This window comes from Lissotriton helveticus, chromosome 5_1 (genome assembly GCF_964261635.1).
Source record: "Lissotriton helveticus chromosome 5_1, aLisHel1.1, whole genome shotgun sequence".
NCBI lineage: Eukaryota > Metazoa > Chordata > Amphibia > Caudata > Salamandridae > Lissotriton > Lissotriton helveticus.
The window spans coordinates 117399181-117421892 of NC_136065.1; the positions used below are offsets into that span (position 1 = coordinate 117399181).

Below are 22712 nucleotides of genomic sequence, written 5' to 3' on the forward strand. Positions count from 1 at the left end.
TCTAAAAGGTTTAAACACCGCTCATCTTAGTGCATAATATCCAGTCACTGGGATCCACAAATCACTGTCTTATAAGCAGAACACTGCCTCAGCTGCACCCCCCTGTGGTAAAAGACGCCTTGCTTTGTCTACCCTTCTCAAATACTGGCTCATCGTTTGTAGGTGTTAGGTGTGTGTGGGGTGGCCCTCCCACCAGGTTCACAGAGGCAGTTTGTTTACCTGCACTGGCCTCATTATGCGCCCCTGCTCTTCCCCTTGAAAGGGGCCAGGATGCAGCTGGACACGCTGTACAGGGAACAAGTGTGCCTCATTTATAAATATTTTCTCTTATTGACTCTGGCAGGATGAAACCTGTTGCATTAGAATACAATGCCCGTCAATTAAAAGAAAGCATGAGATTGATTCTGCACAAGATTAATAATTAACCGTCCCCGGAAAGCATTGAGAGGGAAGGAGAAGCCAAGTTGCCTTTCATCTGGGGACAGAGTCCAGACTGCCTCCAGGGAGTGCTTCTGTGCCCAAGACAAAGCAGGTAAGCAGAAACTTATTTTATAGAGAAAGTTTAGTTTTTTTTAAGATACTGAAAAAAATCTAAAACAGGATTCAACGGAGACAGTTTCCAAAGGAAACCTAAGGTTTAATTTCAAACAATCGGAGTCTAGACGATGGGTGAAATGGTTTATTTAAACTGATCCAAGACCACAACACCCATGATGCAATTTGTTTTTTGAATGAGAGCCCATGAGCAGGGTTCACTGGTCAGAGTGCACACATATTCTACGCGTTTTAGTTCCTTTTTGCGTATCGTTAGGTGCCGGCATGTAGGCTCGCGCAGCGCATTCGAACAAACCCAAGGGTACAATTCCCAGAGAGCATTGATTGAGGTGTTAAGTGGTGTACCAGAATTATAAGCTACTTCCTTGCGGTGTTTCTGTTGCCACCCAACCGAGTATAAAAACCTGGTGATATGGAATTACTAGGTTATTCTATGGCTTATCCAGACACTGCAAAGAACAGACTGTACCCCATTCATAAGGATCAATGGGAAAATCCCTCACGTAACCAAAGTAGAAAATACATTTACCCGCTGCATACCTCAGATGCCTCTGCAGGCCGGTGGGGGGTGGGGGAGGAGCAATGCCAATCAATACTAAGGGGCTGATTTACGAGAAAGTGACTCAGTACATTCCGCAAGCCATTTGGCTGTGCCGCACTGAGTCACTTTCAGAGCACAGGAATGCGACATCTTTATAATGATATGCCGGCACCTGGAATTGCTTTCCAGCAGCCGTGAGGGAAACGGCTTTCCGCCTACCGCTTGCTGCCGTGAGGGGAACGGCATTGCACCTTGGGTCCTCTGCGCCGTGAGGGCAACGGCCCCACTGACATCTTGCCGGACCCTCCCTGAGCAGCGGAGACTACCTCGCCCAGCTCCCACGGGGCCCGGTGCACAAGTGACGCCAGCATCGTGCCCGGAGGCGCTTTAAGTTGAAGGAGCGCCTCCCGCCCCGCGGGACACGCGCGGACGGCCACAGACGGCCCGCGCCCGGGCAGAGGGTGGGCCGTCTGTGGCCGTCCGGGGATGGAGGAGGACGGGAGGGGCCCACCCCCCTTACATCCATCAGCTAAAGGTACTGTACACCCATTCCTATCCAAGTGTCCGTGGTCCTAACGGCTAGGAACAATGGTGAAAAGGAAAAACCCAGAGGACCCCATTGACTCTGCTATAGGGGCTGCCAAGAGAGGGAAACATGCCAAGAGACAGAAATGCAAGCCCCCCAGAAAGCGCCAGCTCAATGCAGGGGCAAATTGTGTTATGGACCGACTTGATAAAATTGACGAACTGATCCATGACTGAACAGAACTGCTGATCCCCGATTTAGGGGGAGATGATGGCGTAGTAACTAGCCCAGTGGTTACAGAGGGGGGGAAGAGCAAAACAAGGGGCCCAGCAGTCATACCTAGAATGTTTATGGGTAAACCATCTACTGGGGTGAATCTGCCAGTACCCAAGACTACTGAGGAAAATCTCGTTGAGAGTGTAATAAATGTAGACCAGATTATTGAAAACCTCTCACATATACCCTGTTCTAATAAGTTTACTATTCTAGCCCATATTGAAAATTCCCATTTAGAAAGTAGGCCAGATGTGATAGGTACAGGCTCAAGACCTACAGAAATCACCTCCGAGATATTCCCCGTGACTGCTGATCATTGTGATAACCCACTGTTTAACCTAGTAACCCATTTGTGTACCCTATTTAAGGGTATGCAAGTTAAGATTGATAATTTAACTACTGCTGTTAATAACTTAAAGGTGGAACAAAATAAAGCTGTTGAAATACCTAAAGTTCCACGCCCTAAACAGATAAATGTATCAACCCACGTAGGAACTGTCCCCTCCGTGTTAACTAGTAAATTAAGATCAGATGCTGTAGCACCCAAAAGTTCTAGAATAAATGAGACTTCTAGACCAGGGAATATAGCGCCTCCAGAGAAACGCCAATCCCATGGGTATAACTCAATTCCACCAAAGGGAGTAACAAGGCAATCTGTGGATAATCGACCACCCAGATTAACCCAGGCTAGGCAAAATCCCCCACCTAGCCGGCAGCAAATAGGCTATGATAGGTTAAATCCTGGTCATACTACACTTAGTTCTATGTTTCTCAAAACTCCTCCAGTATATTTGATAAACATCCCTAAGCTCCCTGTTGGCAGTGAACGTGAAACTTCTGATTCCTTGACCAACAAAGCTATCCATTGGATTAGGTACGTAAGAGGATGTAGATCAGTGATCAGGGAGGATATTCTGTGCACAAACAGGCTAACTTTCCAGGGCGATGCCTACGACTGCATAGAACTTATCTTAAGAAACCCGATGGTGGCTGGAGAACTGCTAAATTTAGAGTTTAGATCCTGTTCCCCAGATTACTCCAGGATTCAGATGAGAGCAACCCCCCCCATTCCTGGAAGCCTATAAGAGGGAAACGGGATGATAGTTTATATGGGGAAAGTTCGAGACTAGACTCTAACGATTGACTTCAATTCCTACCCTCAATCGAATCAGCAAGGGAAGCAGGCAACAGTAAAACTGTAGGAGAGGATGCTAGCTGTACTTTAGTAATCACTCCTACATATCAAATCCCACTTACCTGTCCCGCTGATGAATTAATCCCCCCCATTACTCACCAAGAACCTACAGGGGAGGCTTGCCTTGTGCCCTGTGCCGTTTACTCTGGTTCCGTCCTTTCATGGAATATAGCTGGCCTAATGGCAAAGTTAGAGTTACCGGATTGGGCATTATTTATTAGAGAACATGAAATATGCCTATTTCAGGAAACTTGGGCCCTGGAGGAATTACACTTCCCTGGTTATCTAAATTATAGTATCCCTGCAGTGAAGGAAGGGAAGGGGAGACCATCTGGAGGGCTAGGTAAGACAGGACCTAGGGATTGTAGTAAAATCTATTCCTACTAACCATAGAGATCTCCAAGTCCTATTACTAAAGTTTCCAAATCTTGTTCCAGTTTATGTTTATTATGTGTATGCAAGAAGTACGGGGGGAGAAAATCAGAGGCTCTTGTGCTCTTGGAAGATTTACTGGAAAACCATTGTTCACCTTACAATGTAATTGTTGGGGGGATTTCAATGTAAATTTTGAGCCTCTCATGAAAGGAAGCTGGAATGTGTCAGAGGAGGAGGACAGAGTGTGGGGGATCCCCAAATTAGAACTTGAACCAGTTAGTAAATGGAATGATATAGTGGTTCAAATGAATTCTATCTGCTTAAATAAATGTCTAAGAGCAGCAAATGGAAGGACCACAGGTGATAAGGACGGGGCACTCACATTTAAAAGTGGTATACGTAAGAGTAGAATAGACTATATTCTGCTCAACCTGGGTCTGTGGCAAACTTAAAAGCCTTTTTGTTAAGCCCTGTAAGTGGAAAGGTCCCCGTGCACCTGAAGTACCCCGTTGGTACTCAAGTGAATGTAGGAAGGTCCGCCTTGACTTGGGACAGGCAATTAAATCCGAGTTTATCGAGAATATTAGGGCTGCCAGGCTGAAGTACAAAAATACCGTCTCAAGAGCGAAGCGTGATTGGGATGAGAAAAGATGGAATGACCTTAAGGAAGCAGGTTCCTGTAAAGACACACGTAGATTTTGGAATATATATAAGTGGGGTCTGGAGGGTAACCCGGATAAGCCACAGAACTGGGTCCCCCGTGAAAAGTGGGTAGAACATTTCCAGCCACAATATGCCAAGGGACAGGATTCGCAGCCAGTAATGGAAGTCCCTTATGAAGCCCTAACTGAAGATCTTTTTAGTTTAAAGGATGTACAGTTTGCATTAAGTCTAGTGGTTCCTGGTAAGGCGCCAGGTATTGATGGCATACCCGCAGATCTTTTTTTGCAAGACCAGAACTCTTGGGGTTGTTATATTCTCCTTCTAGCAAATATGATAGCTAGGGGAGCCCCTATACCTAGCTCCTGGAACGGGGCTGAGATTATTCCTGTTTTTAAAAAGGGAGATAAGTCGCAGCCAGGCAACTATCGCCCAATCAGCCTGATTGACACCTCCCAAAAAATATTTGGCCGGCTGGTTTTAAATAAAATACTTGATTGGGAATGTAACAACAAGATCTTATCCCACCTGCAGGCAGGGTCCAGAACCTCAATCAGCACGGTCGATCAGGTGCTGCATTTTGCGATGCTGTACTGGAAGACCATGCTGATTGGACACGGAAGTTTATATGCCGCTTTTATAGATTTAAGAGCGGCATTTGACCTGGTTCCGCGCTCGACCTTATGGAGAGTCCTTAATGCCATGGGTTTACCAGGACCTCTCTTATTATTGGTAAAAAGACTTCATGAGCAAAACTATGCACAGATCAGGTGGGGGAGTCCAGAGAATGTTACACCACAGTTCCCAGTAGAAACAGGAGTACGCCAGGGCTGCGTCCTGGCGCCAACTCTATTTTCCTTATATATTAATGATGTGGCAAACATTTTAATTGACTCAAGTATTGACGCACCGATCCTTGCTGGAGCGAAAGTCCCTATTTTAATGTTCGCGGACGATTGTCTTTTAGTTTCAAAAACCCCGAGCGGGCTTCAAAAAGGCTTGAAGCTTTTTGAAGATTTTTGTACCGCACGGGGTTTAGAAGTAAACGTGCAGAAAACCAAGTTTATGACTTTTAACGCTTCTAAATCTTTTAAGGGAACTATGACCATGAATCAGCGTCCTTTGGAAAGGGTCCAAGCCTTTACCTACTTGGTTGTTTGCATTGACCGCAATTTGTTATGGAAACAACAAATTGAATTAGCCACCGTAAGACATAGGCAGTTAACTGGAGCTTTGTGCCTTGAACACCAGAAGTCTCTTACTAAGCCAATATCTCCGTTGTTGGCGGTTTATAATGGTAAAGGAGTTAGTTCCGCCTTGTACGGGGTTGAAATGTGGGGATGTGAAAACCTTAAGGGGATGACAATCTCTGAAAATTCCTTTTTAAGGAACTTAATTAAATTACCTCAGAGTACCCCCATGAAAGCCCTTTTTTATGATCTAGGGTTATCCCCAATAGCGCTTATAGCATCCTTTCGTCCAGTTTTATACTGGAGGAGGATCTGGACCACCCCGGAACTGGAGATCTTCGCTATGGGCCTGCTTGACATTATTGGTATTGACATCTTTCACAAGATCAAGTGGCTAGAGCACATTCGGGGTCTCCTGACTAACATGGGTCTGCGGGATTTATGGGAGGCTCCTACAATTTCAAAGTTCCCGCCTAAGAAGACCCTAAAGACTTTGTATTGGCAGTTTGTGGCCTCTGGGTCCTACAGGACCATAGACCCAGGGTCTTTGACCGGAATGTTTTTGGATATCAAAGATATACCAAAACTGGAACCCTTTTGGGACGTTATCTCAAAACCTCTTGATCGTAAATTCTTTTTTCAATTGAGGATTGGGAGTCTGCCGGTAGGGGCATTCACCAGTAGATGGTCTCCGGGGGCTAAGGCTGTTTGTCCATCATGTTCAGCTCGCCCGGAAACTATTGGACACCTGCTCTTTGAATGTCCAGTGTACACAGAGCCAAGGAGAAAGTGGTTTCGCCCGATGTGCAGGTTAATGGGTACTGACCAGGGGTCGGTGGCAGTTCGTATTATCCGTTCCTGTACTGATATGACAGTTTATACAGCTGCGGCAAAATTCTTGGGCTGGGCCTGGGTTATCAGAAGTAGAATGCTCAAAAACTAACATGTAATTATTGTACCGAACCAAAATTTTTATTCATGTGTATATTCACCCAATTTCTAAGTTGTAATGGTTTTAATTGTACTGAAATCAAATCTTAATTATGTATTATTTATTTAATTCCATATTTCTAATGGATTGAATTGTATAGTGAATGTATGGGTTTTATGTGTAAATATGAACTATTCTTAGATTTTACCTATATGTCTGAACTTTGTTTGTACGTACTGTTAGCTTTTATGACAATCGTCGAATAAAGCTTGTTTGAACTTGAATGATATGCCGTATTAGTGTGCTCTCCCCTGCGCTGGCACACAAGCAGCTGCCATGCGCCGGCGCAGGCAAACTTGCACCATGGTGCAAGGCTACCTGCGTCATGGGGAAATTGTTTTCGTGCAGGAAGAAGCACCTTCTTGCACAAAATCAATCACTACAGGCATTTTCCTCTTTCAATGCAGCCGGGGTCCTAGCCACGGGGGGGCCAGCAGGACCCGGCCAGCCTATATTTATGTCTGGCCCCCCCTAAAATACTTAGGTCAGGATTTGTAAACTTTCTGGTTCGGTGTTCTCAGTGCTGCACCACTGCTTGTATTTGAATATGGTAGTGAGTGAGCAGGATCAGGGTGGGGGCTATCTATCGAACACTGGCGGGGGAGGGTGGAGGTCACACATAGGGCAGGGTCCTCCTCCCTGCCTCTCTGGGAAATAAATTGTCTCTGAAAGTTAGGAAGTGCAGAGTGAGGCCAGACAAGGCGCCATGGAGTTGCATCACTGCTAAACCTGGAGAAAAAATGTTTCAATACAGCAATTTCAATCAGCTGGATGAAGAAGGAAACACTGACACACGTGCATTTTCAGTGTGTAAGCAGCACAACTATGAAAGTCTGTAATATATGAATCACCACTAAGCAGAGAGTGCTTTGTTGCATGGTATGCTTTGCTCTTCCCTAAAGCACAGTGGACGCTTGTACTTTGAATGGACACCATGCAGCTAGTGAACTGCAGGTGAGCCTCGCAACCATGGGCCTACATGTAACATTTTCCTGAATGTAGTTTTGTGACATTTCTACTTTTTACTAAGGCCCTGATGTACATTTATATGCCCAGTGTGTGACATTTTGACTCTTCATGGGCATGGAGTTTTGTGTTAAAAATATTGTAACTTTATAAGTACCAGAATTCAGTGCAAGAGTGAATATATTATCTACTCAAACTTTTCAGACATAAACTGACATCATGTAGTCTACCATAGTGCTGAACTTGCACTATAATAGATTGATGTATTTTATTCTTTGAGGCTGTGACACTCATTTATGTGCAACAATAGAAAGTTTGTTCTAAGCAGCTGCACATCTGGATTTATATTAAAAACCTATGTATAAAATAGAAAGATCTCTTCTTCTTTGATGTCAGATCTGAAAAGCGCATCCAGTCCTGTTTGTTCATATAGGGACACTAAAAGGAAAACTGAACATCTGCAGCACAGACGTGTACCTTGGCTTTCAATCATGAACCTGTAGGCTGGCTCCAACACTAGAGACCTGATAGCAAGGCAGACTCTCCTCCAGCCACAGGTTTCTTTCTCTAATGGGGTATGCTAGCATTGCTGCATCCAGCGTGCACTGTTTGTGACGCTGCCCTATGCATACTCAGCTTCAAAGCCAGTAAAGCGCAAGACAGTTTCAGCCTAAGGTCCTCCAACACCACCCTCTCTACTGGTGAAATGGTGTGCGAGACAGTCTGCGGGGGTGAGGGGAACAGCAAGCAGGAGATTATATGTCTGTGTACCTGGTCAGGGGAGTGTGCATGTTGTGCATGTCTGTGTTTGCAAGTGTGTATGTATGTGTTTACAAGTGTGCATGTGTGAGTTTATGTTTCTGCTTTCCCTAACTGGGCTTTAATGCACTGATAGCTGTGTTGTCATTGGATGTGCTGATAGGAGAAATTAGCAAAATGAGTTTTTGTATACAGATAACATGATGCCATAGAGAATGGTCAGAGAGCCATGCCTCCTTCTGACATTCACAGTGATCTTCAGCTTACAAATTGGCATGATAGCAGGGCAGACTCAGCCATCCATTCTTTCAAAGTTGATAAATGTGTTAATAGTCACATCTGTTATATACAGTGCTTTGAAATTGGAGTGAAGTGGCATAGAGTGCTGCAAAAAGTGTGTTTTTATACAATTCTTTAAATTAAAAGTTAAATAGTCTTGTCTACATATGTGTTTTGGCCCTGAAGTTGGGGAGTCATTGGAAGAAGGGCCCTGATTGATTAGTATGGGGTTTTGCTTGACAAACTTGTCTTCGCTGTTTGGTACTTGCAATGATTGTGTAGCCTTCAGTGAGAAGCTGCCACTCAAATTTCCAGTTACAAACAAATGTATACTTCCAACAAGCTGACAAACATTTCTTGTTACAGAATTTGAAGGAGTCCCCACATTAAGCTATTGGCCCACAAAAGCTTCTGATAACACTGCATGAGGAATACCAACTACTCTTTTTCAGGACGCTCTACCTGTGTTTTCAAAACTTTCCACCATTTTCCACCATTCTGTCATGGTGCAATATTGATATTTTCAAAAACACAAGGGAATCCGAAAGATAGATAAGGACCTTGGGTAACAGTTTAGCATTAGAACAATGGTCCTTAAAAAGAACAGTATGGCCATCAGGATAAATATAGACCCCAATCAGTGCTATATTAAGAGTGTCCAGCCGGACACTCAATTTAATCATTCAAAAAATTTCAAAACCAAAAGTATAAACACAGCAATACAGTGGGACACAATCCTGCATCCGACATAAACACATGACAAGTACACTTTAGGACAGGAACATATCACACAAAGTAAGCAACAATCAAATTCAATAAGATTAAAATCCATTCAGCAGATCTTTGTATAAATGTTCTTTATTCTTAATCTTCTTAAAAGCGCACAACCGTAGCCAACGCGTTTCATCCCTAAGGACTTCTTCAGGGCAAATATAATTTCAGGAATTTTAAAAAAGTATTTCTCCAGACAGTACCGCAGAACTATCACTCTCTCACAGAACAGCAACCCGAAACCTTATTAATTTCAGATATCGTGCTCCCTACATGTGAGGAATCCAATTATAGTACGTGCTCGCCAGGGAAGTTTTTCTTCGTTAGCCATTTTCAATTAGTGATACGAAATTCGTCCGCACCCATCATGCAGTTCTTCAAAAGTGTTGTCCAACACCGAAAAATTCTCCCGGCAAGCATGTACTATAATTGGATTCCCCACTTAAAAAAATTCCTGAAACTATATTTGCCCTGAAGAAGTCCTTAGGGGCGTAACGCATTGGCTACAATTGTGCGCTTTAAGAAGATTAAGAATAAAGAACATTTATACAAAGACCTGCTGAATGTATTTTAATAGTATTGAATTTGAATGTTGCTTACTTTGAGTGGAATGCTGGACCATTGTGTTGGATATAAGGCCATCTTAGCATTGCTTTTCAAATAGGAAAAGACAAGGTTGTGTAAATGTAGGAAGTCCACATTTTCCGGGCTGTCACCACATTATTTTATCTTTTGCTCAGCCTTATACATTTACTGGGATTGGCACTCTGCACTTAAACCCTGTTAACCACCAGTTGAATGCTGGTGTACCCCATTTAAGCATGGTTGAATTGACATACTCCTAAGTGTTATTTTTAACTTACCTAGAAGTCCCTAGAATATGGTAAAAGGTGTACCCAGGGCCTGGATGTTAAATGCCACTAGTGGACCGTAGCACCTATTGTGCCATCCATTACAGTAGTAATGCAAACTTGCCTTGAGGCTTGCACTGTGTAGCCAGACTGTAACTGTGTAAAAAGCCTCCCCTAAGATCCTTGTGGGCTTTAGAAGTGTACTACAGTTATGGATTTGGACTTAAAAGACTAAAGTCAGATGATCAAATTGTTTGACCAGCACAAACCTGGTTGATGTACTTGACCTGCTTTCCATCGCGCTCAGTGCAAATTGCACCTCAGTCCCGGTCTACTAAAACCATTGACTACCATTTGCAATTTGCACTTCATATTCCTATGCCTACTTACAATTAAACAAATTCAAGTCTACTGCTCCCATTAATGGATTGTTTTCATTTTGTTGTCATTTGGTTTATTACATTTTACTCTACTTTATAATTCGGTTTGGGATTTATATCATTTTGCATTTCAACTTTATTACTTTATTACTGTTTTGGTACAGCCTAAATACCTTACACATTGCCCTAATATAAGCCTGCTTGCTCTGTGCCGTAGCTACCAGGGGGTTGAGCTCAGATTAATTTAGTTAAATTCAGGGTTCACCCTGACAAGGACTGTGATTATTCCTTTAAGTGGGTAGTCACCCACCCCAAATAATAATCCAATTTCTTACTGTAAACATTTAGAAATTGTGGCATTTTTTTCTATGACTGATTCAAAATATGTTTTCTGCAGTAAACTATTAAGGGTAACTTAATAATGTAGCTCATTAGGGTGGTGGACCTGAAGCCGATATCTGTGTGTAACTTGCAACCCACATTTTTAAATCCCTTCATGGCTATCTCAGACTTTCAGACTTCCGGAGTCAACAAAATTGGTACCATTAGGTTAACCAACAGTACTCTATAGTCCTGAAGAAGGCAAAGCTATATATGAACCAGCAACATGTAAAATGCAAGTAATTTAATTTGTGAGAATTAGACAAATGCAGATGAACTTCAATGGATCGTAGGAAGGTGTGTGAATCAGTGAGAAAAATATAACCTGCCCAGCAAAGTTGTGTTGAAGGAGCATCCTTTTTTTCTCAATTGAATTTATCAATTATCTAAAATAAAATATTGGAGGACGCAAGTGACCCCTCCCACCCACACCACAATGGCCTGAATCTGAAACCTAATGTTATCAGCAATGGCCCCCCAAGCAAATAATCCTGGCTATGGGCCTGAATGCAGCACGCATTGAAAGAGAAAAAAACGAGGAGAAATTAAAACATTTCTCCACGTTGCCCCTAAAGCATAGCATTCACACGCACTTCCTGATTTACTATTCCTCATAAATCTGGAAATGTGTCTGGTTCCATGGGAGTTGCATGGGAACACCCACAGCAACACCCAAACACCCTTTCACGCAAAGTGCTGCATGTAAAGGGGCCATATTTACAAGGACAGGAGAAGCCACACAGGCTGGCTTTTCCTGTCGTTGTAAATATGGAGCAGTGAAATACGCCACCAGTACATCACAAAATGTGACGTTGGTGGCGCAGGGGGCTTGTAAATCTGCCCCAAGGAGCCAAAGGGAGCAGAGAATGCAGCATCAGTGGGGCACAGCACCCTGCCTGCCTTCTACTTACGTTATTAAATATTTGTACAGTATTGTATTGTCATGTAAATTGATACTTGTATAGAGCACTACTCACCCGCAAGGGTCTCAAGGCGCTTGTACGAATACCGCTGTGGAACCCATCCTGGCTTTCCCTGTGAGGTGTCCACTCCTGGGCACCCCCAAGGTGGAGGCCAGGCATCCTTAGCGTTGTGGGGGCCGTTGTGGAGATTAAGCAAGCTATTTCCCAGAGTTGCAGAGTGGGACTCCATGATTGGAATAGGCACCGAGGCGAGAATTATCAGGTCCGTGGAATTTTTGAGCTCAAGATCCGCCGAGGCGGGGAATTGAACCCTGGTCCCGGGCTAGACCTCTGCATCAGGGTCTGCCGCTCTAACCATTGAGCCACACTTCTCCACATCTGCCGCTCTAACCATTGAGCCACACTTCTCCGTCATGATAACTCCAACTCTTTCTTACGGGAGCGGATGCAGCATAACTGCTAACATGGAACTGGGAAACCAGCTTCGAATCTCGGCGTCGGCTCAACATCCCGTGATAGTAGGCAAACCTCTTACCCTATCTGAGCCTAAAAACGTTAATGTGATCTGTTGTAATTTAACTAGCCCTCAAATTGGTTCAGGTTAAGTTTACTCTATATAAATCTGCAACAAAAAAAATACAGAATTCTAGAAGAGTACAGTTGCACTGCTGTTTGATGTATGTCACAAAAGCCCCAAAAAGTATGTGCCTTCGTGCATAGGTAAACGAGTTGCCTAGCTTCATGTAATTGTACTGTAATATTTATATAGCACTTACTACCCCTATGTGGGGCGCTGAAGCGGTTGCCTACACGGGTAGCAGGCTACACTCTGTAGGGTGTGGGTTGTCTTTGTTTTGATCCTGTGTGGGAAGTGTATCTGTGTCCTGCACTAGGACCACCAGGGTGTGGTTATCCTAAAAAGCCTGTCCTGAGCTTCCCCGCAATGCCCCTCTATAAAGTAGGTGCTACTCTCCACTGTGTGTCCCTTCCATGGACACAAGGCTTTCCACTAGCCCCTACCTACAGATTCAACCAAAACAATGCCCCCAACAGGCCCGTATTGTAATGGGGGGGGTGGGGGTGCAACTCACCCATGTCTCCTCTTTGGAGAATGTCCCCTACGTTGCAGCTGCCCGCAAACCTGCGTCGCAGCTGTGACAATATTTAGGCACAAACAGTGTGCCTCGCAGGCCCTACTCACCAGGGCCTCTCCAGTCTCCTCTGGTCATTCATGGGAGACTATCCACTACGGGGGCCCGCCTCTTCTTCTACCAGGCGGGGGAAGGCGAGAAGTTGAAGGATGGAGCCCGCGAGGCTCTGGTCGAACAAAGACAGCAGGTCTCCTCACCAGGGTCTCCTCAGTCTCTTGCGGGAGAGCGGACCTTTCTCTTGACTGCACCAGGAGCCCGCGAAGCTCCCACTCATTCCTGCTACCGGGACTTCCCACCAGCAGGCTCAGGCAGCACGCGGGCCTCTCCTCGGCAACAAAGGAGCCCTGCCCACAAACAGGCTGCACCTCCACCTGACTTCTGGCTCGGGCTCCACCCACTGTCAGGCTCCTTAACCTGTCTTCCGGCCACAGCCACGGAGCGAAGTCTCCGCAACTTCTCCCTTGAGGGCCTCTCCTCACGCTGGCTTCGCTTCCGAGCGAACGTCTGGTCATAAATAAATTACCCTTGGGTCGGCAAACACAGCGCCTCTCCTGCGCCTCTGATGACAGTGGGCTTCCCGGCACAGTGCTCCCCACACATCTAGCAGGGAGTAGAGCCACACAAACGCTCCTCCACTTGGGGAAGTGAAAGTGCCCCAGGTACCAGGAAAAGTAGAATGCTCTGTGTCTCTCACAGTGAGACACAACCAGAGGCAGACAGCGTCCCTCTCATGAGACTGGGAAGGGCAGGGCTGGGCCCAGGCAGGCCAGCTCACAGGGCCCTCCTGCAGAGGGAAAGTTCTTTGTCACGGTACTCCTGGCGCCCAGCATTCCTTCAGCAAGCACAGTTCCAAGCAAGTACAACACCAAAAACATGGGATCACAGCCCCAATATTTATATCCCTCAAGTCTTTGTTCTGGACTCAGTGCAAACCAGTTCTGGGGGGCACTTAACCAGTGCACAACAGTCCCCATTATTAGTGTAGGCTCTGTCCCCAGACACATCACAGGGGGGCGGAGCCAGCATTGTTGGAGCCAGGCACAGTCCTATTCAGGTTCAGGTGCTACTCCTCCCACTACTCCAAATGCAGATCAGGCCTATTCAGCCTAGCACTGACTCACCTAGCCCCTCTGGAGGCACTGCACTTCCTCGGCCCCTGTCCTCCAGAACCAGACATGCAATACTCAATTGGCAGGCACAAAGACACATAGCACACAGAAATGCCCACTTCTAAAAGTGGCATTTCTACAATAGTGATAATAAATCTGTGAATACCATTACGCAGCATTTATTGCCACAATTCCAAACATACAAAACTTGATCATGCCACCCCTCTCATGTCAGGAATTACCACTGAAACATATATCTGGGAATTCCCAATGCATTCCTATGCGAGGACAGCCTCACAGTAGTGGGAAACCAAATAGACTATTTGTCAATACCAGGACATGCCACACAGTTAAGGCACATGTCCTACCTTTTACCTACAGCGCACCCTGCCCATAGGGATAGCTAGGGCCTACCTTCGGGGTGACTGATATGTAGTAAAAGGGGAGTCACAGACATGGCAAACACTTCACGTGCCACGTCACAGCTGCAGTAAAGTGTGCGTGCAGGCCCTGGAATGGCAGAGGCCTGACATGGGTTTGAAAGGCTACTTTGGTCAGTGGCGCAAGCAACCCGGCAAGCCCACCAGTAGCATTTAATTTACTGACCCAGGTATATGGCATACCACTTTACAAGGGACTGATAGGTAAATTAAATATGCCAAACAGGTGTAAACCAATCTTACCAAGTTTAACATGGAGAGCACATATACTTTAACACTGAACAGCAGTGATAAAGTGCCCAAAGTCCTAAAATCACCTACACAGGTCAGAAAGAATACCAAGAGGAAGGCAAAAAGTCCTGGGATGACCCTGCAAAAAGGGCCAAGTCAACCAGTAGTGATTCCAAAATGTTTGAATGCTTCACAGAATATTATACTCAGGTATACACTCCAGAATATTCCCCCACAGAAGAAGCTTTGGATGCTTTTTTTATTTCTATCCTTAAATCTACAGAGTATACAGTAAATCTTTCTTCCCTAGACACCGGGCTCTCCATGGTGAAAATTAAGTGAGTCATCACCAAACTTCCAAACGATAAAGCTCCTTGTCCAGATGGGTTTTTGAGTTCTACTCCTAATTTTCACATATTTTAATCCCAAAAATATTGCTTTTGATTCAGTACTTTCTTGGATATGGCACATGACACATTTTCTGAGGCTATGTTGTGTTTACTTCCCAAAAAGGATAAATATCTGCTCTTACGTGGGAATCATAGACCTATCTCCTTCATAAACACCAATTGTAAGATTTTTGTGAAAGCACATGCTTTGCGAAAAAATCAAGTCATTCCAGACCTACTCTGTAGAGAGCAGGGGTTTTGTAGGGGGAAATACATCTCCGATAACTCAAGAACCTTTTCGAACATTCTTCACTTGGCCTCCAAAACTACCTCGCCAACAGCTGTCATAACAATGGACGCGGAAAAAGCCTTTGACCGCGTAAATTGTGATTTCATTTATGGAGCTCTAAAATAACCCTTGGAACAAGTATTCACATGGAACTCATTAAAAGAAAAAAGTTTTAGCTATGCAGAGTTTTCTGTGAGGACTTACAGCCAGATTCATCAAGCGAAATGCGCTCGCAAAAGGGCCAGATTCTGAGAATCTGGCCCTTTGCGAGTGCAATTTTTGCATTTGGGATTCATCATCCCAAATGCAAAAATCGCTAATAAAGAATTCGCAAATTTGCAAGGATTAACATTTAACGAATCTCTATTAGAGATTCCTTAAATGCCATTCATGAAACATTTAAAAATTGCGAATTCGCAATATTTGGCCGCTATTTACCACAAAGTCAGACTTCGTGGTAAATAGCGAAAAAAATAGAAAAAAGCACTTTAGTGCATTATTCTCTGTTGCATGTTAAACACACACATGTCCTTTGGACATGTGTGTGTGCAACACCTGTGTAATGTTGCATTTCAGGGGTGTTACTGGGTGTCCTTTGGACACCCCTGGCACCCTTGGAATCGCATCCTTATTTGCGATTAGCAAATTGCTAATCGCAAAAAAGGAATAACTCCCCATGCATTCCTATGGGCCTGTAGGCCCATAGGAATGCATGGGGAGTTATTCCTTATTTGCGATTAGCAATTTGCTAATCGCAAATAAGGAACATGTAGGAATCGCAATATTTATTGCAATTCCTACATGAATCCCGTTTTGCAAGTCCTTAATAGCGATTCCTTATGAATCGCTATTAAAGACTCGCAAAACGGGTCTTTGATGAATCTACCAGTTAATCTATACCAACATTTAAATTCAATTGTTTTTGTGACAGAATTTTCTTGTCTTGATAACAATCAATGTACACGTTAATTCAAAATGAACAGCAAGTATCTTGTGGTTTCATTTGATTCAGCCGAACCGAATTTAATTTTTTTAAGAAAAAGACAATTATACAGTCTTAAAATTAATAATGATGTTACTGTTATGAAAAAAAAAAAATAATAATGATGTGAGTGATAGAAGATATTTTGAAAAAGAAAAGAAAGTCCCAAGTGAGAAAAACCAAACAAGATTGAAAACAAGGTGGTAACGTTTATGAACATCTGAGGTATATTGGTTATTCCATCCCAAAGGCAACCAATTATATTTAAAACAATGAATGGCGCAGAGGAAAGTCTAAGTGTGCCACCCATAGAAAAATACAATCGGTCTTTTTTGTGTGTTGACAGCGTTTCAACACTATATCCAATCCTAGTGTCTCATCAGGGCCGTGGTAACCTGGGGACTAAGGACATGCATGAAATTATCAGGCTGAATGGCTGAGAGTGTGAGAGAAAATGGAGGATAATGTAAAGTACAAAATACATACTGGCTGAAAGTTGAGAAGGTCCTTTCCACTCCTTTAAGGGCCACTGTGGGTGTGGTGACCAAGAATAACTGCCAGCCCAGAGTGTGTTCACTAGTGGGCTCAAGGTGAGTAAGGATGGTGGCAATTAAGGCCAATTCATGAAGGCAAGATGTCCTTTGTAATTTCCTACTGTGTGGAAATAGAGAACTATTTGTAGAGAGCAATATATGCTGACTTAATTACAGTGAGGGCTGGCTAGGGAGAGGTGTTAACACTATTTCAAAAAATATATTTACCTCACCGAAATCGGTTGAAGCAATCTGTTTAGGCAAAGATAGGCGCAAATTCTTTTGGGAAGCCATCCTCACCAGGTGACTTCCCCATATTTAAAGTTTTAGAGGCCTGTGCAACTTCCTCCTCGAGATGTCCAAGTCCAATTCTTCCTGATCATTCGCGGGGAGAGTATGGACATGGAGGCCTGACATGAACGCTTGTTCTTTTGCGGTATGCACTGGGTATTCCATGGTGTATAGCAATGGGTAGAAGCTTGAGAATTCATGCAGGGTATCCAATGGAAGTCAGAAGGTTTTTTGTAACTGTGCAGATGGCTGAGATCACCAATTGAGATTCCCTCAGCCTTAGTTGCGTCGCCAGTACTCCCCCGGCGTTTTCACTCTGGTCATAGGAGGTCTGCTAGATACAGAAGAATGCCTTTTTGGCTGCCAGTGTGTATACTCCATTGAGTTTGAGTTCCTTCACCATGTGCTTCCTCAGAAGGTCTGCGTCGTATGGTCATGTTATCCTCCTAAAGGGAATTCAAATCCGTTTCCAATGCCTTTGTCCCTCTGACAGCCGCAACCCCTGCAATACCAGCTTCTCTTATCAGCATCTCACGCGGGTAAGCCTTCTCTACTGCCCTGGAATTGTTTGCAATCCGTGGTAGGCTCATTGAGTGCCAAGTAGTCACCAAAATGAACCTTCCATCTTGTCTTTTCCTCCGGTGACATGAGTCATGACGGGTTCAGTTACCATGTGCAGGATTTGGGCAAAGTCAGTTGTAAGTCCAGAGTGAGAGTGATGGGGGCATGGTCAGAGACTACCCCTAGGCCAATGGTGCATTTCCATTTCAGAGGTAGAGTCATCGTGTTAGTCAGGAAGAAGTCCAACGGAGACTCCGAACTGTAGACGAGAGATATATATTTTCCCAGTTCGTAGGATGTAGCAGATGCCACACATCATGTGGGGAGTGGTCATCCATCAGGTCACAGAGTACCACCCGGTCTCCAGCACATCTAACATTTGGTCTTCCTATTTTGACTAGAATTAAATTCCAGTCATCCCCAATGATGAGTTTATGGGGGCTGAACTCCACTAGCAGTCCATGAAGTATTGGCAGCCAAAGAAGCTTCACACCGACAGGGGCATATGAAGAGGCAATGATCAAGGTTTTTTCTGAACTTTTCACCCATGCGAAGACATAGTGGCCCTTTTCATGAGTCCATGTTTATAGAACCTGAACCGGGAGCAGCTTATGGAAAGGCTCTGTTCCTTCTAGAGGAAGATGCAGAAAACTGGATCCCAGTTGAATCAGTAGCCAAAAAGGCTTTAACCCACCTAGTCGCATTTAGGTTTCGCCGATTCCTGTGCTGTAAGATGTGCTTCCTGTATGAGGACAATGTGTAGTTTTTGAGAGCCAAAGAAGACTAAAGATTTCTTGCATTTGATATAGTGGGTCTTGTCATTTACATTGAGAGGCCAGAGGGTACAGTGCATAGTACAGTGTTGAGGCATAATGGTCTATCCGGTGATGGGTATGAGGGAGACCAGAAAGCCTCCTGAAATTTGTAATTGGGTAGTAAATAGTTCAGGGAGCGATCGAGGTGTATGGACCCAAGATTGGAGAGTAGGTGATTCTAGCTTTCATTGGGGGTGATAGGTCGCCACGAGTTACTGCTGCTGTATGGTATATCAATGAATGAAACAGTCCGAGCCCAGGGGAAGGGAACAGACTGATAAAGAGAAGGTCTGGGGACGCAATCACAGCTTATTGGGTGATCTCTCTTTATCTCTATCCTTCTCGATGATCCCTATGGGCACACATGCAGAATCCGCTAACTACTGCGTTAGGTGACCCTCTCACCTCCCTCACCGGCCTCCTCTAAGTTGGAAAACCATACTCTTTCCGAATGCTCCCTCTTGGCCTTTCAGACTGACTGAGCAACTTACTGATTGTGACATTCAAGCCCTCCTCATCTCGTATAATCCCACAAAAAATACTGAAACTGATAATTAGGGCCAAATCCAAACTATTCCTGCTAACCCACACAGAGAACCTAGGCATAGTCCCAGAACTGTAAATGAAGACAATCTTAAGCGTATTAACAACACTCAGACTCCCTGAGCTAATGCCACAACTCACCTTAAATGCATGCTTCTCAACTGCAGACCGGCTGTTAGGCACGTGCCACATATTTCTGACCACATCCTCACTCATGAGCTCGATATCCTTGTAGAAACATGGTTAAATGTTGTCTCTGCTCCTATACTAGATCTTCTTGTTCCCCCTAGTTACAACGTCATTAGGCTAGGTAGAGCAAACCCAATAGGAGGTGGGGGAGCCTGCATCTTCTGTAACACAGTCGCCCTGAGACAATCAAGTGCCGTTACTCTTCCTGCTTGCAAATAGATAGGCCTCGATATTGCTAGTACCAACAGACTCTTTTGCCAACTTCAAGTGATCTACCATCCCCCAGGAGACAACCTCTCTTTTATTGAATAAATCATGGAAATATTTTCAACTAACACTGATCAGCAAGCTACCCAGATCTTCCTGGGAGACTTCAACCTACCGAGGAATGATTTGAATGGCCATGTAGTGAACAGCTTCAAAACCTTTTTATCAGACCTTGAGCTGTTCCAGTTCTGTGACACCCCTACTCACATCAAGTGCAAGACCTTGGACGTAATCATTGCAAAAAGGAACATCCAACTTGAATCTATTTTCCCCTGTGATTGGTCAGATCACCCCTGTAACACTTTATTCATTACTGAGGTGATGGGTTCAAAAAAGTCTCAACTACAGAAACCTAAGCAATGTAAAAGAAGTCTGCGGAACCTAAACCTTAACCGCATCACTGCGGCGGCTATTCCGCCGCAGCGCTAAGGGGGCGGTGCGGCCGCATGATGGTGACGGAACCGCTCCGTCATCAGCCGCGGTTGGGCTGTGCTGATGACGGAGCGGTTCCGTCATGGCCCGCCCACTGAATAGAACGCCCAGCGCAGGCACGGAATCCGCACCGCGCAGGCGCGGCGGCCGGGCCATGACGGAACCCTTCCATCATCAGCACAGCGCCACCGTAGCTGATGACAGAGCGGTTCCATCATCAGCATAGAAAGGGTTAAGGATCTGACTGCCTTTAGTAACAACTTTCTGACACCCCAAGTGAACATGGCAGACGTCAACCTTCTCACTGATCACTACAACACTTCCGTCTTGAACATTCTTGACTCTGTTGCGCCCTTACAACTAAAAAGAATATCCACCAAACACTTTAAACCTTGGCTCAACGATACCCTGAATGCAGAAACACACAACCTGATACTAGCAGAAAGAGCTTGGAGATCCTTATTCTACATTGATCACTTTAACCCCCTGGCTGCGGCCGGAATTCTGCGCCTGTGCGGCACATTCCGATCGCGTGCGTGGTCATGACGGCTCCCGGCCGTCATCAGCACACGCCCACCGTAACTGAGGACGACCGGGAGCCGTAATCAGCACCGAAGCGGGTAAAAAAAACTATGATTGGTGAGGAATACCTACAATAAACAAACACACATTTTAAAAGCTAATTTCTTCAGAACCCAACTGGATCTAGCCAAAAAATAGTCCTAAAAAACATTTTTTATTTGCCAAACAACAATTGATCAATCATCCCAATCCGTCTTGCAATGGGTAGAACATTCTTCCAAACTGCAACGATTTTGCTTCCTTCTTCCAGAGCAAAATGAAAAAAATCGTGGATGTTCTGCAGACAGCAATGATGCTCCTACTGATCATTCCTCACACCAATCCACCCCCTTTATCGATAGTTGAGTCTGTGGGTTGCATAGGGCACTCCCTCAAAACAATGGGCCCGATTCACAGAACTAACTTAAGACAAAATCCTAAACTTACTACCATTTTGGTATTCACAGAAGGCACTTACTCATTTTGGTATTCACAGAATGCACTTACTCATTTCGGTATTCACAGAAGTCAGGAGTCCTAACTTTAGGACTCTTAAATGCCTTCTGTGAATACCGAAAGTCTTAAAGTTAGGATTTTTCTCAATTTAGTAGTAGTAAAGTTAAGACTCCTAACTTTAGGACTCCTAAATGCCTTCAGTGAATACCGAAAGTCTTAAAATTTGGATTTTTCTCAACTTTACTACTACTAAACTGAGAAAAATCCTAATTTAAATACTTTCGGTATTCACAGAAGGCATTTAGGAGTCCGAAAAATAGGAGTCCTAACTTTACTACTACTAAATTGAGAAAAATTCTAATTTTAAGACTTTCGGTATTCACAGCAGGCATTTAGGAGTTCTACAGTAAGGAGTCCTAACTTTACTACTACTAAACTGAGAAAAAAACTAATTTTAAGACTTTCGGTATTCACAGAAGGCATTTAGGAGTCCAAAAGTTAGGAGTCCTAACTTTACTACTACTAAATTGAGAAAAATCCTAATTTTAAGACTTTCGGTATTCACAGAAGGCATTTAAGAGTCCTAAAGTTAGGACTCCAAACTTCTGTGAATACCGAAATGAGTAAGTGCATTCTGTGAATACCAAAATGAGTAAGTGCCTTCTGTGAATACCAAAATGGTAGTAAGTTTAGGATTTTGTCTTTAGTTAGTTCTGTGAATCGGGCCCAATGCTTCTTGGCATTCATTCACATCCCTCAATGAAAGTGACATAAACAACTTTCTTCCAGCATTGAAACCCTCTAATCACTTCATACATCAGTCACCTCTGAATATCTTCAGGGATATCGTATCGTCTTTACTCCCACTCTGGACAAGGATAGTTAATACCTCGCTTCACCAAGGCACTGTCCCTGATTACCTAAAAGTAGGGCAGGTAACCCCCATCCTAATAAAACCTAATACAGATGTACCTTAACAATTTTTGGCCCATCTCCAACATTCCCACTCTGGCAAAGCTCCTAGAGAAATGTTTTCAGCTCCAACTTTGCAACTGTATATATCGATTCCTACTTCTAGACCAACACCAATCTGACTTCTGTCTAGGCTACAACACTGAATCAGCACGCACGCACAAAGTTGATAATGTTATAACAAGCATTTGCAATGCAATAGGTCTCGCATTAGGAACGTTTAAGCTATTGTTCTTGTAAATGGAACATTTTTTATTTATGTGTTGGTTTTGAAAATAGTGAAATTAATAGCTTTGTCATTTAAAATGCCAATAACTTTCGCAAATGTCACACCTATAGCATTTGTAATGCAACATGTTTTGTATTTACGTTACTTAGATGTATTGATATTACAAATAACAATGGCTTTTATTTTTTTTAAATAATTAATACTTAAATAAAAGTTATTGTAATTTATAATGGCAATAGCTTAAACTTTAGTAAATAACTTTTGTGAAGATTATGTTCAGTGTATTTTATTGTGACTAAAATCCAAGCACAGAAGTGAAATATTAACATCTTTTTGTGACATTTGTAATAAAGCTTGAAACATTGAGAGATTATATTTGAACCAGTTGTTGTTGTATAGTTGCACAGATTGATGCTGTGGTGGCGCTGAGTGATGTTGTGGTGGCGACGAGTGATGCTGTGGCGTTCAGTGATGCTGTAGTAGCACATAGTGATGTTGTGGTGCCCCTGAGTGATGCTGTGGTGCCCCTGAGTGATGCTGTGGTGGTGCGATAGATAGATAGACTGAGGGCGATAGATAGTTAGAGGGAGTGCGAAAGATAGATAGAGTGAGGGCGATAGATAGATAGATAAATAGTGAGGACGATAGATAGA

The 22712-nt window shown here is 43.9% G+C and overlaps 1 protein-coding gene across 1 annotated transcript in view; it reads left to right on the forward strand.

Annotated features, from left to right (window-relative positions):
- LOC144752409 (uncharacterized) overlaps positions 1–22712 on the forward strand; it is a 207932-nt gene that overhangs the window by 30281 nt on the left and 154939 nt on the right. Inside the window, exon 2 of the mRNA XM_078640340.1 lies at positions 440–532. Within this exon, the coding sequence (XP_078496466.1) occupies positions 440–532 (93 nt within the window). The remainder of the gene's footprint in view (positions 1–439; positions 533–22712) is intronic.